A 16,982-nucleotide genomic window follows, 5' to 3' on the forward strand; every position below is an offset into this window, starting at 1 on the left:
CAGGCTCTAATCTAGAATCGTATGTTACATACAGTTACGTCTTTTTAGTCTCCTTTAATCTCAAACATTCCTCAGTCATTCCCTTTCTTGACCTTGATGTTTTTAAGAATATAGGTCACATTGGGGCGCCTGGGTGGCGCAGTCGGTTAAGCGTCCGACTTCAGCCAGGTCACGATCTCGCGGTCCGTGAGTTCGAGCCCCGCGTCGGGCTCTGGGCTGATGGCTCAGAGCCTGGAGCCTGTTTCCGATTCTGTGTCTCCCTCTCTCTCTCTGCCCCTCCCCCGTTCATGCTCTGTCTCTCTCTGTCCCAAAAAATAAATAAACGTTGAAAAAAAAAAATTAAAAAAAAAAAAAAAAAGAATATAGGTCACTTACTTTGTAGAATATCCCTCAATTTGGGTTTTGTTTGATGTTTTACCACAGTTAGACTCAGTTTATGCATTTTTGCCAAGAATATCGCAGAAAATGAAGTTGTATCCTTCTCAGTGTATCTTATTAGGAAGTACATGATGCCAATTGGTGATGTTAACTTTGATCATCTGGTCAAGGTGATCTACCAGGTTTCTCCAATTTGAAGTTACTACTTTTCCCCTTTGCTATTAATAAGTAATTTGAGATATGTGAGACTATGTGTATACGTGTAAAAGGCCATGAAAACAAAACATAAGGAAACAATCCATATATAAAACATACACAGGGGCAACTGGGTGGCTGAGTCAGTTAAGCGTCTCTTGATTTCGGCTCAGGTCATGATCTCACAGTTAGTGAGTTCAAGCCCCGTGTTGAGCTCTGCACTGACAGTGCAGGGCCTGCTTGGGATTCTCTCTCCTCTCTCTCTCTCTGCCCCTCTCCCCGCTCATGCATTCTCTCTCTCTCCTCTCTCTCTCAAAACAAATAAACGTAAAAAAAAGACATATTCATCGCTCTAACAGGCCAATCTCAAAGCTCATTCTTCAGCATATAATATCCCGTAGATGTCTCAAATAATGCTGTCTTCAGGAGCTATGTAAGTGGTGAAATTCATCTACACTGTGTTTAAGACAAACATGTATCAATTTCCACACCATTTATAGTATAATTTACAGTTAATTACCAAGATATCTGTACTCTGTTGTTGCTGGATATTGTGGTTTCCCAAAATTAGTTTCAACTGCTGCCAGAAGAATAAAGTCCATATTCTTGAAAGATACTTCAGTAATATTCTTTGTTTAAAAAATTAAACTATAAAGCCCTCAACCTCAGAATAAACCTCTGTTCACTTTTGTAACAAGGAATTCAGAATTCACTATGGGTGACTTGGTAGACAAGCTTGAATTGCTTCAAGACAATTTACTTATCACTGATCAATCTAAAAGAATGCTAAGGAATTATACCTTATGAACCCACCAAAAATATTCCCAGAAAAATCACTATCAAATCTTTCACAATTCACAATTTTCTACAATTATTGTACCTAGTAATTTAAATTAATAAACAATAATTAAACAATCAGTAAGACTCTCAGAATTACTCAGAAGGCCTAGTGATACAAGCTGAAATTAATTTTATTTATTTTTCATTTAATTTTTTCAATGTTTATTTTTAAGAGCACACGTGCGTGCAAGTAGGGAAGGGGCAAAGAGAGGGGGCAGAGGATCCAGAGTGGGCTCTGGGCTGACAGCACATAACCTGATGCAGGGCTCAAACTCACGAACTGTGAGATCATGACCTGAGCCAAAGCTGGACACTTAACCAACTGAGCACTCTTCCTCTCTCTCTCTCACAGTAAATTAATAAACTTAAAAAAAAAATGAATACAATTCACAGAACAGGAGAAAATATTTGTGAAACATAACTGATAATGGACTTGTATCCAGCATATAAAAAGAACTCTTGTAACTCAATAAAAAGACAACACAATAAAAGAAAAAAAAAAAGGGTATGAATACTTTTCTCCAAAGATATACAAATGGCAATCAGCACATGAAAAGATGTTCAGTACTAGTCATTAGGGAAATGCAGACCAAAACCATGAGATGAGATAGCACTTCATACCCACTAAGATGGCCATAATAAAAAATACAATATTAAGTAGGGCCAAAAAAGTGAAGAAACTGGAACCCTCATACATTGCTGGAAAGAATGTAAAATGATGCAGCTGCTTGGAAAAGACTGGCAGTTTTTCCAAAAGTTAACACAGAATTAACATGACTGAGCAATTCTACTCTAACGTATACATCTAAGAGAAATAAAAACATATATTCACACAAAAACTTGTACACAAATGTACAGCATTATTATTCATAACAGCCAAAAAGTAGAAACCCAAATGTCCTCAACTGATGAACCGGATAAAGGGAATGTGGTATATCCCTCCATATTCCACATGGATATATACTGTAATATTAACCATAAAAAATGATGTTTTGATACATGCTACATGAACAAACCTTTAAAACATTATGCTAAAGGAAATAAGGCAGACGCGAAAGGGCAAATTTTGTATGACCACCTTTAAGAAATAACTAGAGGGGCGCCTGGGTGGCTCAGTCAGTTGAGCGTCTGACCTCAGCTCAGGTCATGATCTTGCAGTTCGTGAGTTTGAGTCCTGCATTGGCCTTGCTGCCCTCAGCACATAGGCCACTTTGAATCTTCTGTCCCCCACCACGCCATCCCTTCCCTGCTCACACTCTCTCTCTCAAAAATAAATAAAACATTTAAAAAAAATAACTAGAACAGGTAAATTTACAGAAAACAAAGTGGACCAGAGGTATCCAGGGACTGGGAGAAAAAGGAAATGGCTAGTTATTATTTGATGGATACAAAGTTTCTCTTTGGGGTGATGAACAAATTCTGTAATGGTTGTACAACTCTGGGAATGTAATTAATGCCACTGAATTGTACTTAAAAAATGGATAAAATAGCAAATTTAGTATTTTTTTTTTACTAACTTTTTAAAAAGGAATGAACCCTGAAAACATCACATTAAGGAGCTAGACACCAGAGGCTATATATTGTACGAGTCCATATATATAAAATATCCAGAAAAGGCCAATCCATAGAGAAAGAAAGATTTGTAGATTAGCGACTGCTAGGTGTCTCAGTCCATTCGGGCTGCTATTACAAAATACTGTCGACAGGATGGCTTGTAAACAACAGGAATTCATTGCTCACAGTTCTGGAGGCTAGGAAGTTCAAGATCAGATCAAGTGCCACCAGACTTGGTTGAGAGCACTCTTTCTGGTTCACAGATGGCTATCTTTTTTACTGTGTTCTCACATGGCAGAAGGTATAAGGGATTTCTCTGGGGTTTCTTTTATAAGAGCACTAATCCCACTCATAAGGGTTCTGCCCTCATAACCTAATCATGTCCCAAAGTCCCCATCTCCAAATACCATCACGTTGACAATTAGGTTTCAACATGTGAATTTTAAGAAGGCACAAATATTCAGTGTATAGCACTAAGGAAGCGATTGCTAATGGTATGGTGTTCCTTTCGGGGTGATGAAAATGTTAGGGAATTAGTGGCAATGGCAGTACAATTCTGCAAATATAGTAAAAACACTGACTTGTACACTTTAAAAGGGTGAATTTCATGGTATGTGAATTATACTCAATAGGTTATTTTTTAAAAAAGAAAAGAAAGCAAATGTCACAAATAGACCAACGGAACACAACAGAGAAGTTGGAATAAAATCATACAACCTCTAAACTATGACAAAGGTGATATTGCAGTGCAATGAAGGAAACGATAAATGTTCTGGGTTCACCAGATATCCATGTGGGGGGTGGGGGGAAACTAGCCTTGACTCCTATGTCACACAGACAAAATCAACTCCAAGCAAACTGAGGCTCTAAATGTGAAGCATAGGGGCACCTGGGTGGCTCAGTCCATTAAGCATCCGACTTCGGCTTAGGCCATGATCTCATGGTTCGTGAGTTCGAGCCCCAAGTCAGGCTCTGTGCTGACAGCTCAGAGCATGGAGTCTGCTACAGATTCTGTCTCCATCTCTCTCTGCCTCTCCCCTACTCATGCATTCTCTCTCCCTCAAATATAAGTAAATATTAAAAAAAAATTTTAATGTGAAGTGTGTAAAATAAACAAATTTACAGGAGAAAGGTAACAGGAGAATATCTTCATGCCCATAACGTAGGCAAAGATTCCTTAAATAGGATACAAAACATACTAACAAAAAGGAAACTGGGGCACCTGGATTGGCTCAGTTATTAAGACTCTTGATTTTGACACAGGTCATCTCACGGTTTGAGATCAAGCCCCATGTCGGGCTCTGCACTGATGGTGCAGAGCCTGCTTGGGATTCTCTCTTTCTCTCTCTCTCTCTCTCTCTCTCTCTGCCTCTCCCCGGCTCGTGCTCTCTCAAAATAAATAAACTTAAAAAAAATAATAATAATCAAGGAAACGTAACATTTGTAATGTATTAAAATTAAGAGCTATTCATCAAAAGACAGCCATAGGGGCGCCTGGGTGGCGCAGTCGGTTAAGCGTCCGACTTCAGCCAGGTCACGATCTCGCGGTCCGTGAGTTCGAGCCCCGCGTCAGGCTCTGGGCTGATGGCTCAGAGCCTGGAGCCTGTTTCCGATTCTGTGTCTCCCTCTCTCTCTGCCCCTCCCCCGTTCATGCTCTGTCTCTCTCTGTCCCAAAAATAAATAAACGTTGAAAAAAAAAAAAAGACAGCCACAAGGGGGCGCCTGGGTAGCTCAGTCAATTGAGCGGCCAACTTTGGCCACGTCATGATCTCAATAGTTTTGGTTCGCTGCTGTCAGCACGGAGCCCGCTTCAGATCCTCTGTCCACCTCCCCCCCCCCCACTCTCACGCACTGTCTCTCCAATATTATTCATCAACAAGAAAAAAGTCAACTGAGTAGAAAAATGAGCTCTCCCCACTCCCCAAAAAACTTGAATAGGTACTTCATAAAAGATATCAAATGGCCAATACATCTATGAAAAGTAGTTCAACTTCACTGAACATCAGGGAAATCAAAATTAATACCATGTAACAATCAAGGGAATGAGACTATGAGAAGACAAGCCATAGAATGAGAAAAAATATCTGCAAGAGACACATCTGGTAAAGGACTGTTATCCAGAACATAAAAAGATCTCTTAAAACTCAACAAGAAGAAAACAATTTAAAAATCTGCCAATTAAAAATTAGGCAGATCATGTGAACAGGAACCTCAACAAAGAAGATACACATTTGGCAAATAAACATAAAAAAGATATTCAACATCCCATTACCACTACACACCTATTAAAATGGACCAAATCCAGGGGCGCCTGGGTGGCTCAGTCGGTTGAGCGTCCGGCTTCGGCTCAGGTCATGATCTCACAGTTTGTGAGTTCGAGCCCCGCATCAGGCTCTGTGCTGACCGCTTGCTCAGAGCCTGGAACCTGCTTCAGATTCTGTGTCTCCTTCTCTCTCTGCCCCTCCCCCACTCACGCTTTGTCTCACTCTGCTTCTCAAAAATAAATCAATGTTAAAAAAAAAATTAAAAAAAATAATAATAAAATAAATAAAATGGACCAAATCCAGAAAGCTGACAACACCAAATGCTGACAAAGATGTGGAGCAACAGGCGCTCTCACACGTTGCTGAAGGAATGCAAAATGGTAGCACTACAATGAAAGACAGTTTAGCAGCTTCTTACAGAGCTAAAGATAGGCTTACCACACAATCCAACAAGCACACTTCTAGGTATTCATCCAAAAGGGCTTAAAACTTATACCTATACAAAACTTGCACAAAGATGTTTGTAGCAGCCTCACTAATAAATTGCCAAAACTTGGAAGCGACCAAGATGTGCTTCAGTAGGTGAGTGGATAAATAAACTGTGGCACATCTGGGGCGTCTGGGTGGCACAATCAGGCATCTGACTCTTGATTTCAGCTCAGGTCACGATCTCACAATTTGTGAATTTGGGCCCCACACAGCACAGAGCCTGCTTGGGATTCTCTCTCCCCCTTTCTCTGCCCCCCTCCTGCTTGCCCACCCACTCTTTCTCTCTGTCTCTCTCCTCTCAAAATAAATAAGTTAAAAAAAAAAAACTTTAGAAATTCTTTTTTTTTTTAATGAGAGAAAGAGAGCGAGCAAGCAGGGCAGGGTCAGAGAGAGACGGAGACACAGAATCTGAAGCAGGCTCGACTCTGAGCCGTCAGCACAGAGCCCAACACAGGGCTCAAATTCACAGACTTCGAGATCATGACCTGAGCCTAAGTCAGACGCCTAACCAATTGAGCCACCCAAGTGCCCCCACCCCCCAAAAAACCCACAAACTTTAAAAAGAAAAGACTGTGATACATCCAGACAATGAAATATTTGGCACTGAAGTGAAATGAGCCTGTGAAAAGACATAAAGGAATCTTGCATATTACAAAGTTAGAGAAGCCAATCTGAAAAGGCTAGATACTATATGATTCCAACTACATGACGTTCTACAAAAAAGCAAAACTATGGAAACAATAAAAAGGTCAGTGGTTTAGGGGGCAGGACAGGGAAGACGAACTGGCAGAACAATCGGCGGGGGAGGACAGGGGAGATGAACAGGTAGTACAAAGAAAAGTATTTTTCAGGCAATGAAACTATGCTGTATGATATTATACATATATGTCATTATACATATATGTCATTATACATTTGTCCAAACTCACACAATAGCAACACTAAAAGACTGAACCCTCAGGTAAACTATGGACTTTGGGTGATTATGATGTGTCAATGTAGGCTTGTCCTTGGTAAAGACTATGCCACTCTGGTGAGTGATGTTGATAATGAGAGGCTATACATGTATAAGGGCAGGAGGTATACAGGAAATAACTGTACTTCCCTCTCAATTTTTCTGTAAACCTAAAACTGCTTAAAAAAATAATTCTTGGGGCGCCTGGGTGGCGCAGTCGGTTAAGCGTCCGACTTCAGCCAGGTCACGATCTCGCGGTCCATGAGTTCGAGCCCCGCGTCAGGCTCTGGGCTGATGGCTCAGAGCCTGGAGCCTGCTTCCATTCTGTGTCTCCCCCTCTCTCTGCCCCTCCCCCGTTCATGCTCTGTCTCTCTCTGTCTCAAAAATAAATAAAACGTTAAAAAAAAAAAAATTTTTTTAAAAAAAAATAATTCTTAAAAAAAGTTCTGGAAAAAAAAAGTATGCAGACAGAAATTCACGTGTCAGGAATACCTTTAATAAAAAGAATTTATTCCTGCTTTGGATGGGATATCAGACCTCTTAGAACTTCAAAACTAGATCTAATATATGCAGGATTTTTATGCAGAGTCCCTACAATGCAAAGCCAAGTTTGGAAACCAATTATTCAGTCCAACCTCCCTAATTTTAAGGTGAAATCCATAAGGTTAAATGACTGCCCCGAATTATCTACCAAGATTAGTAAAGTCATGGCTAGATCTCCCAACTCTAATCCAACAATCTTTTTTATTATATTCAGATATTTCAGAAAACCTAGACTTGTTCTTAGTGAACATGCTAGGTCACAGATAATCAATGCTTGTTCTCTTCTCTTTTAAGCTATCTTTTCAAAATACTCATAAATCATCTATTTAATAACGTGTTCTAAAGGTATGTCAGGAATCAATATTAACAGCAGTTACAACATTTGCAAAATAGATACAAAAAGCAAATATCATGTACCCCTCTGATAAAAACAACAACAAAAACACTACCCACATATACTCTTGCCAATAGAATTTAACTTGTGTCTCATCAAGTCTCTAAATTCAGCTACCAATTTACAAGGCAAAAACTGTCATGAGTATCCAATCACAAAGAACTCTGCAGTTCAAGTGTCCCAAGTTCTTCAAAGTTTAAAGAAAAGATAGTCATAAAGAGGGAACCAGAGATTGAAAGAGATTTAAAAGCGATATCAATCTTTTTAAAGGAACAAGAAACAATTAAGAAACACAAGGGATTTTATTATTATAGAAAGCATAGTGGCTGGCTTCTTTTGAGAAGAGACTATAACTGACTGAGATGAGACACAGGGACAACTGGCAAAGTTCTCCTTCTTGACATCAATGGTAATTACAAGAAAACATGCCTTATGTTATTTATTTTGTGGTTTTTCTCTACGTGTTTTATTTTACAATAAAAAGGTTAAAAATGAAAAAAAAATCTCAGGTCAATAAATAATCAGATTCTAGATACGGTATCTTTCGAGCAACAGAAAACATTTATCTACAAAAGGTTTTATCATTTTTAAAAATGTAGTCTATAGTTATTGATTAGGTCTACATATGATCTCTAGCAATTCCAAAAATATAATCTGAAGCCCTACTGTTTTTTAAAAACCACACTGAAGTAGCTTTATTTCCTTAAATTTGTCCTCTTCCTTTATTTGTCCTATAAACATCAGCCATGAACTCCTAATTGGCCCAGATGACATAAGATTATGTTAAACCAGACAATAAATGTCCCCTTCTAGACTTAAAAACAAACGGGGTACCTGGGTGGCTCAGTCGGTTCAGCGTCCTATTTTGGCTCAGGCCATGATTTCACGGTTCGTGAGTTCGGGTCCCGCATCAGGCTCTGTGCTGACAGCTCAGAGCCTGGAGCCTGGAGCCTGCTTCCGATTCTGTGTCTCCCTCTCTCTCTGCCCCTCCCCCACAAGCACTCTGTCTCTCTCTGCCTCTCAAAAATAAAGAAAACTAATAAAAAAAATTAAAAAACAAACAAGCAAAAGTTATGATTAATGGGTATCAATCATATTTGCTAAGGTGTAAGATTATTCTTCTACAAAAAAATATTCTTCTTCTACATTGCTTGATAAGGAAAAGGGGCAAAAGTGAAACCTTACGTAAGGTATCATAAACGTATCTGACTATGCATAGATACATTCCAAATGTACATTAAATCCTCTACAGGGTACCAAGAAATGAGATCAACAGACACCACAGTAGTAGTGTAGAGAGATAAGCTACAAAGAATGAGAAAGAAATTTTTAGAAAGGTATACTAAAGAATTATCCCCAATCTCTACAACTCAACTTAATGTAAAAGGAGAAACAAACTTTTGAGTGGATCACAGCCCCAGTGAAGAAGCTAAAGCGAAACATGCATAGTCACAAACACAAAATTCTGCGTACAATTTTAGACTCTGTCCCTGTAATCCTTCCAGTAAGAATCTCTCTTGTAGGGGAACCTGGGTGGCTCAGTCAGTCAAGTGACTCTTGACTTCAGCTCAGGTCATTATCTCCCAGTTTGTGAGTTTGAGCCCCAAGTCAGGCTCTGCGCTAATAGTGTGGAACCTGCTTGGGATTCTTTCCCCCTCTTCGTGTACCACTCCCCTGCCCCATTCTCTCTCTCTCTCTCTCTCTCTCTCTCTCTCTCTCTCTCTCTCTCTCAAAATAAGTAAGTAAACTTTAAAAAAAAAATCTTTCCTATAAATGCTCTAATGGAATCAAGGATTTTAGCTGACCTTCCAAAAAAACCTTTCATCTCCAACAAAATCATTCAAATTTAGAAACAGCACAGACAACTTTGATGACTAATTCTAATATCCTACAACTAGGTAGTTCTCCCAAACACAAGATTTACCTTTCCTGAAACAGATTCTCCATCATAGAAAAGATAGTGTTTTTCTACTTTGCCATCTTCAGTTTTCATCTCGGCCATCTTCCTGGTTTCCCCATCATTAAGGACAACATCGATCTCACAAATGGGTCCAAAAAAGCCTCCAAGAAAACTCTGAAATAAAAGGAAAATGCCCATAATTATGTGTTGTCAGACAGTACATTTTGTAATTCAAGTAAAATTACCTATGACCTACAGTTAAACAGACTGCAAATCTGTTGAGTACAACAAGGAAATAAGAACTTAAATTCCACATCAAAACTAAACAAATTTAGGAGCACCCAAGCTGGGTCAGACCATGCAACTCTTGACCTCGGGGTTGTGAGCTTGGGCCCTACATTGGGTATAGAGATTACTTAAAAATAAAATCCTAAAAAAAACAAAAAACCTAAACAAATTTAGTATAACAATGCACATACAACTAATATTGTACTGTACATTAAAATGTTAGGAGAACAAATTTATATGTTTTTTACCACAATTTCTTAAAAGACAAAAAGAAAACTAAAATTTAAACATGCTATAATTTCAATCATTGCCATAGGTAAATGCTATAAATAATTACTAACATATACCAGAAATCTAAAAAAAAATTTTTTTATTTATTGATTTGAGAGAGAGTGCACAGGGGAGGGGCAGAGAGAATCCCAAGAAGGTTCCATGTCGTTAGTGTGGAGCCCAATGTGGGGTTCAAACCCACAAACTGTGAGATCATTACCTGGGAAAAAATCAAGGGACAGACACTCAACAAACAGACTGTACCACCCAGGCACCCCTAAAAATTAATTCTTAATATATGGTTTGAAAAGTCACCTTTATTCTTCTGTGTGGCTCTTTCATATAGCAGAACTCATAAAATCCAAATTATGCGTATAGATCCAAATGAATTATTACTATGTACTACTTACTATAAAATGCACTGCGATATGGGTCTGAACAGGATGCGTTACATTGTGTAAGCCCTTGGAATAAATAAAACTGGCTCTAGTAGAGGAGACGGACTAAATTTCTGTGAATTTTTCCGAAGAAAATGTATAAGCTGGGGTGTCTCAATTGCTCAGTCGGTTAAGCATCCGACTTCGGCTCAGGTCATGATCTCAGGGTTGTGGGATGAGCCCCGCATCAGGCTCTGTGTTGGGGAAACGGCCTGCTGAAGATTCACTCTCTCCCCCTCTCCCTCTGGCCCTCTGACTCTAAAATATAAATAAATAATAAAATTTACATGAAGAACCATCTCCTATCCTGTCATCCTACATCCTTTCTTAGTCTGCCCTACACAACCATAGTAATCTCTTAAAAACATAAACCTGATCATATGCTGTTTAAAATCCTTCAACAGGCTGGTGAGAGTACAAATGGGAACAACTACTTTAGAAAACAGGTGGCATTATCTGGTAAAGCTGAAGATATACATACCCCATGACCCAGCAATTACACCCCTAGTTATCTACCCTAAAGAGAACTCTTACACATGAACCAGGAAACAAATGTAAGAATGTTAATAACATCATTGTTCACAATAGCTCCAAATAGGAAACAATTCAAATATCCATCAACAAGAGAATGGGTACATAAATTTTAGTCTATTCATAAATAGGCAAAGGAATGAGACACAACTATACACACAGATGACTCACACACACACACATACCCACTAATACTGAAAGAGGCCAGACACAAAAAGAATACACGTGCAATATTATTCCGTTTATTAAAAAGTCAAAAACATGTAACATACACTCTAGTATTAGAAATCAGGAAGTGGCTAGAAGAGAGCACAGAGGGAGCTTCTAGAGGGCTAGTTATGCTGTTGTGTTTTCAATTTTTTTTTAATGTTTATTTATTCTTTGAGAGAGACAGCGCATGAGTGGGGAAGGGGCAGAGAGAGAGAGGGAGACACAGAATCTGAAGCAGGCTCCAGGCTCTGAGCTGTCAGCAGAGCCTGATGCGGGGCTCAAACACACAGACCATGAGATCATGACCTGAGCTGAAGCGGGTCACTCAACCAACTGAACCACCCAGGCACCCCCCTATGCTGTTTGTTTTTATCAGAGCACTTCCTACACAGGTTCATTCACTTTGTGAAGATACATCAAGCTGTATATTTGTGCACTCTTCTGTACTTCACTGTTACACACACACACACACACACACACACACACGTATTCCCTAACGTGGCCTACATGTAACTGGCTTTACCCATTACCTCCAACCACACCAGCCTCAAATTATCCAAGTTAATCAAATTTGCCAGTTTCTTTCTCATCCTAGACCAAGTATCCTTAACCTAACTAACTCATCCTCTGAGTCTCAGTCTGACTCATTTCCATAAAGAGGCCTTCCTTTCCTTCCTAATTGAAACTAGAGTCTCCAAATTTAGGCCTCACAACACCATGTAGTTTTTACTTCATCATTTATTATACTGTGTGCTTATTCAATACCTGAATCCCTAACTGAACCGTAAATTCCTTGAGGACAGATACTTTATCCTTTGCTCATCACTGAAGACACAGTAGCTATGGGTAGTATGTGGAATTTAGTAGAAAGCATTAAAATATATACTGAATGTTAAATTAATATTGAATAAAACACATACTGTTCTGGGGACCCTGGGTGGCTCAGTCGGTTGAGTGCCCGACTTCGGCTCCGGTCATGGTCTCACAGTTTGAGTTCAAACCCCACACTGGGCTCTGGGATGACAGCGTGAAGCCTGCTTCAGACCCTCTATCTCCTTCTCTCTCTGCCCCTCCCTCTCTCTCTCTCTCTCTCTCTCTCTCTCTCTCTCTAAAATAAACATTAAAGAAAACTTAAAAAAATTAAATATAAAAAAGTTAAAAACATGTTGTCCTCATAATAAAAAATAGATACAAAAGAAAGAAGTTAAATCTGGAATATTTGGTGAAACTAGCCCTCCCCCCAAAAGTTAGCATCAGTCCAGTAGATAAGTCTAAAGCAAGGAACTTGCATCAAATCTCAATTCTGTCCTTAGGTGGCAGAGTAACAGCAAGCAAGCTAATGATCCTCTTAAAACTCAGTAGGTCACAGGATGATACCATGATCAAAGAAGACAGTGTTTTCCTAAATTCTGAGCCTGCTGGGTTTTATTAATCCTATATTAACAAAAAGATTGTGATTTCAGGGATGCCTGGATGGCTCAGTCGGTTAAACGTCTGACTCTTGGTTTCCACTCAGGTCCTGATCTCACGGTCTGTGGGTTTGAGCTCCGCATCCAGCTCAACACTGATTGTGCAGAGCCTGCTTGGAATTCTCCTTCTCCCCTCTCTCTCTGCCTTCATCCGAGTTGTGCTCTCTCTCTCTCAAAATAAATAAACTTAAAAAAAAAAATGGGCAAGTTTAAAAATAAATATATCGTAATTTCAAGAAATCAACTCAAAAAATTGCCAGATTTGTATTTTTGACATACTACAAAAACACAAGCAGCATGTTTTCCTTTCAGCAATGTTTTAATCTTTCCTGGCAACATTACAAATAACAAAGTCAATTTTAACCAGAAAACTAATTTTAATCAGAAAATGATTCTGAACTTAGAATGAAAAACATCAGTGATAGGTCATATGCACTGTCCCTTCCTAGTTAGCTTTCACACTCCCAAGTTTTAAATTCAAAACTTGCTCAAGATGGTTTATGTTCTCCTAAGGGCTACAGATATGACAATGTACAGCAGCTCAAAAATCAGTCTGCTGATATTTACTAATTATCAACTATGTGCAAACTACTGAGCCAGCCAAGGTGGCAGAGAAGGGTGGGAAGGTGGGAACTGGTATGGGAGGAGCAATTATGAAAGGGTAGAAGACAACAACCTCATTTAAGATATAAAATAGAAGCAGGAAAATAAAATTCAATTTTTTCATTCCCCTTTAATACTTCTCAGAGGTGCTTCCAGGAAAAATGAGATTCGAAAACTACAAAAATTCTTTTACAAATAAAAGCAAATATTATGGTAACTTTTCCCACATATGGATACTTAACACACAGAGAACTTAGGATTTGAAAGCTGACACTAAAAGATCAAAATCAAAATTGCCACTAATTAAAGTGGTGTAAAAGAGGGGCACCTTGGTGGCTCAGTCAGGCTAGGCGACCAACTCTTCATTTCAGCTCAGGTCATGATCTTGCAGTCCAGGAGATCGAGCCCACATGGGGGTTCTACACTGACAGCGCAGAGCCTGCTTGGGATTCTCTCTCTCCCTCTCTCTTGCCTCTCCCCCGCTCACACTTGCTAGTCTTATAAAACTTCACAATTCACTAATAACATAATTATATAGTTAAATAGTAAGTCTTATTTTGACATGATAGGTAAAAATTAAAAATTCCTATGCATTAAAAATATGTAAAAGCTATGTTATCCTCTATTACTTTCTGTATGCATGTAGTATTTCACAACTAAAACTTTAAAAAGTAGGCTTACTTTTCAACATAAATTGTCAAAACACTAAGATGGGGACAGATTAGATTTTTTTTAAAAGCCTAGTTATAATACATACAGAAGCATAATAGATTAATAAACTGTAACATTTTAACAAGATTAAGTTAACAAACACCATGAGAATTCAGCACCAGGTTAACATCCAGTTTTTCACATTAGGACACATCAAAAACAAACTAGTCTTATCAAAGGCCTCCAGAAAACTGTCAATGTCTTACAAGTAACAAGTAGACAACGGAGAGAAAAAGACATCTGAGGAAAAAGTTTGTCTTTTTTCCTTCTTTTTGTTTTTTGTTGTTTATGTATTTTTGAGAGAGAGAGCACGCAAGTGGAAAGGAGGGCAGAGAGAAAGAGAGGGAGAGACAGAATCCGATGCAGGCCCTAGGCTGTCAATACAGAGCCCAACAAGGGGGGCTTAAACCCATGAACCTTGAGATCATGACCCGAGCCAAAGTCAGATGCTTAAGCGACCAGACCGACAGAGCCACCCAGGCGCCCCTTTGTTTTCCTTCTAAAAGGAGTTGAAAGAAAAAAGATTTGTCTACCCAAAGTCTTGCTTTTGAAGTTTTTACTACAAGATATGCATCTTCCGTCATTTCAAACAAAAGTCATAAAATTAAAATCTTTTTTAATTATTCACATCAAATTTTAATAATTTTCCTGTTATGTAAAGAAATCAAAATATATAATTGACAGGATGGTGAAGACTAGGAGGTAGAAAGTGAGTGAAAATTGTAAAGGTCAGTATACATTAACATAGGCTTTTGCTGAAATTACAAAAGACATGTATTAAACTGAAAGATTACTCATATCTTCAAGTGAGTATTTAAAATATGAGATTTTCAGGAGCAATATTAGACGATAATATACAAGTCAAAACTCTTAGGTAGCCTTTAAGTAGCTAACCTGCAATATATATGACTATTAAAAGATTACAGCATTGTTTTTACAGTTTTCTAATTGTGGCCTAACCCTCCTATCACCTTTAGGTTAACTTAAGATTTTCCATATAATTCATAAACCCATACTGGGCATTACCACCCAGCAAAATTACATGTGAATATGTTAAAAGCCAACAAACTCTTTAGCCCTCACTGAAGAAATTTCACTACCTCCAGTGGATGTAAAGAAATGCAACTCAAGGTGAGTAGATAGGGAGGCTCTCAAAATTTACACAAGCAATGAAACAGCAAATTTTCTTGCATAGGTTACATTTATGTCCATTTGTGTTATAAAGCTTTACAATTCAGTTTATGTTTGATGAGTAACTTGAAAATAAATTGCTCTTAAACTATCCAAAAGCTTACTAAAAGTAATAATTTTAAAAATAAGCAATAAATAGGAGGGCCTTTTATGTCTTCTTGGCAAATTATATTCAATTAAAAAAGACTTCCTAACTCCCTCACTAGGCAAGGTCTCCTTTTTAGATTTATCACAACTGTAATTTCCACGTTAAATAAATAATTTGTACAAACAGATGTTTACCTCCCTCTAGACTGTAAGCTGCAAGAGAGCAAGGCCTGTTTCAGTCTTGCTTGTGGCCCCTGGCCAGCCTAAGTAATTCTTTGTTGCATGAAAAAAAGGGCCCCCAGTTTAAGAATGAATAGGTCTGTCTTTTACTTTTCTGATTTTAATTAAATCAACACGATTTCTGAGTTTAACATGTATTTATTCAAAACAATTTATTTTTAATTTTTTTTAAAATAAACCTAGCTTCTGCTTCAGCCAAAACTCTCAGTTTACTCAACCAGTGAGCTTTGGTAAAGCTAATAGTATCAAGAGAGCACACAGTAGGCACTCAACGTACACTTGTTAAAATCAAACGAATACCACAAAGTGAGCCAAATGAGATCCAATCTAGAGACGGCCAGCACACACAAAGTTAAACGCCTTGTGCTTCCCACGAACCGGTTGGAGTACTCCGATTTCCCTCCCTTCTCTGTTCCCTAGGCCATTTCAACATCCCGAAGCGTTAAGTTTCTAGAAAATGGCTTGGGGAAGGAAATGAGAGCCAAGGCTTAAACTAGCGGGCACAAAACCAGTGTCTGAATTAAAATCATCCCACTTCCACGTCCTTTCCTTTTTTTCTCCCATTCTACAAGTGTCAAAATCAAGGCTGAACTGGGGTCAGGATACGGCAGAATGTCACCACAAAGAGATTAAAACAACAACAACCCGGAGTTTATCAAGCTCGTGACACTGAAAGAGAGTGACCCAGTACCCCCCCCCCCACCAGCCCGGAACTGGGGGACTCCCGGGTCACTCCACCTGAAGGGAAGCTAGGCTGTCCGGAAGGAGCGGAGGGACTAGCTACCTTGGAAGGGGAGGCGGCGCTGAGCCCCCGCAGAGGCGGGGTCCGAGTACCCAGCCCGGGCCCCCACAGCCGGTCGAGGAAGGCGGGCAGAGGCTCCGACATGGCCAGGAGAGCGCGCAGCCGCCCGCAGGTGCTCGGGCCTCTGCGAGACCGGGAAAAGGCGGCCCCGCCCGCCCTTCCCCGATCCCGGGGTGGCTAGACAGGCCTAACCCGGTTCCCCGCCCTGCTCGCCGCCCCCCTCCTGCCGCTCCCCTCCGCCCCACCCGAGATACCCGGCCCGCCGTTGGCGGGCCCGCCGCGCGCTGTAGGGCCAGGACTGGAGGCGAGCGCGCGGGCCGCCGCGCACTCACCATTGTCAGCGCCGCCGCCGCGTCCCCCCCACTTCACTCCGCTTCCCTCAGGAGAACTCCCAGCCCAGATTCCCTCCGCCCCAGCGCCCGTCACGTGACCTGGAGCCGCTGGCCGCACGTGACCCCTCCCTTCCTTTCCTCCTCTCCCCCTGCTCAGGTCCCCTCCCGGCCTCTTGCCCCGCCCCACTGGCCAGCCAGGCCCTCGAGGACTGGCAGTTTGGAGGCGGGGGCCTCGTGCTCCACCCTACGGCTGAGGAGGCGGGGCCACTGAGATGACGTGAAGTGGGAGGGGCCTGGGC

General features: G+C 40.1%; 1 protein-coding gene across 1 annotated transcript in view; it reads right to left on the minus strand.

Moving 5' to 3' along the window:
* The window catches only part of VPS26A (VPS26, retromer complex component A), a 32,642-nt gene extending 16,192 nt beyond the window's left edge, over positions 1 to 16,450 (minus strand). Inside the window, 2 exon segments of the mRNA XM_030334716.1 lie at positions 9,537 to 9,686; positions 16,334 to 16,450. Of these exon segments, the coding sequence (XP_030190576.1) occupies positions 9,537 to 9,686; positions 16,334 to 16,435 (252 nt within the window). The 5' untranslated portion in view covers positions 16,436 to 16,450.
* Between the last annotated feature and the right edge of the window lie 532 nt (positions 16,451 to 16,982).

The sequence above is a fragment of the Lynx canadensis genome, chromosome D2, assembly GCF_007474595.2.
Source record: "Lynx canadensis isolate LIC74 chromosome D2, mLynCan4.pri.v2, whole genome shotgun sequence".
In the NCBI taxonomy this organism is placed as follows: domain Eukaryota; kingdom Metazoa; phylum Chordata; class Mammalia; order Carnivora; family Felidae; genus Lynx; species Lynx canadensis.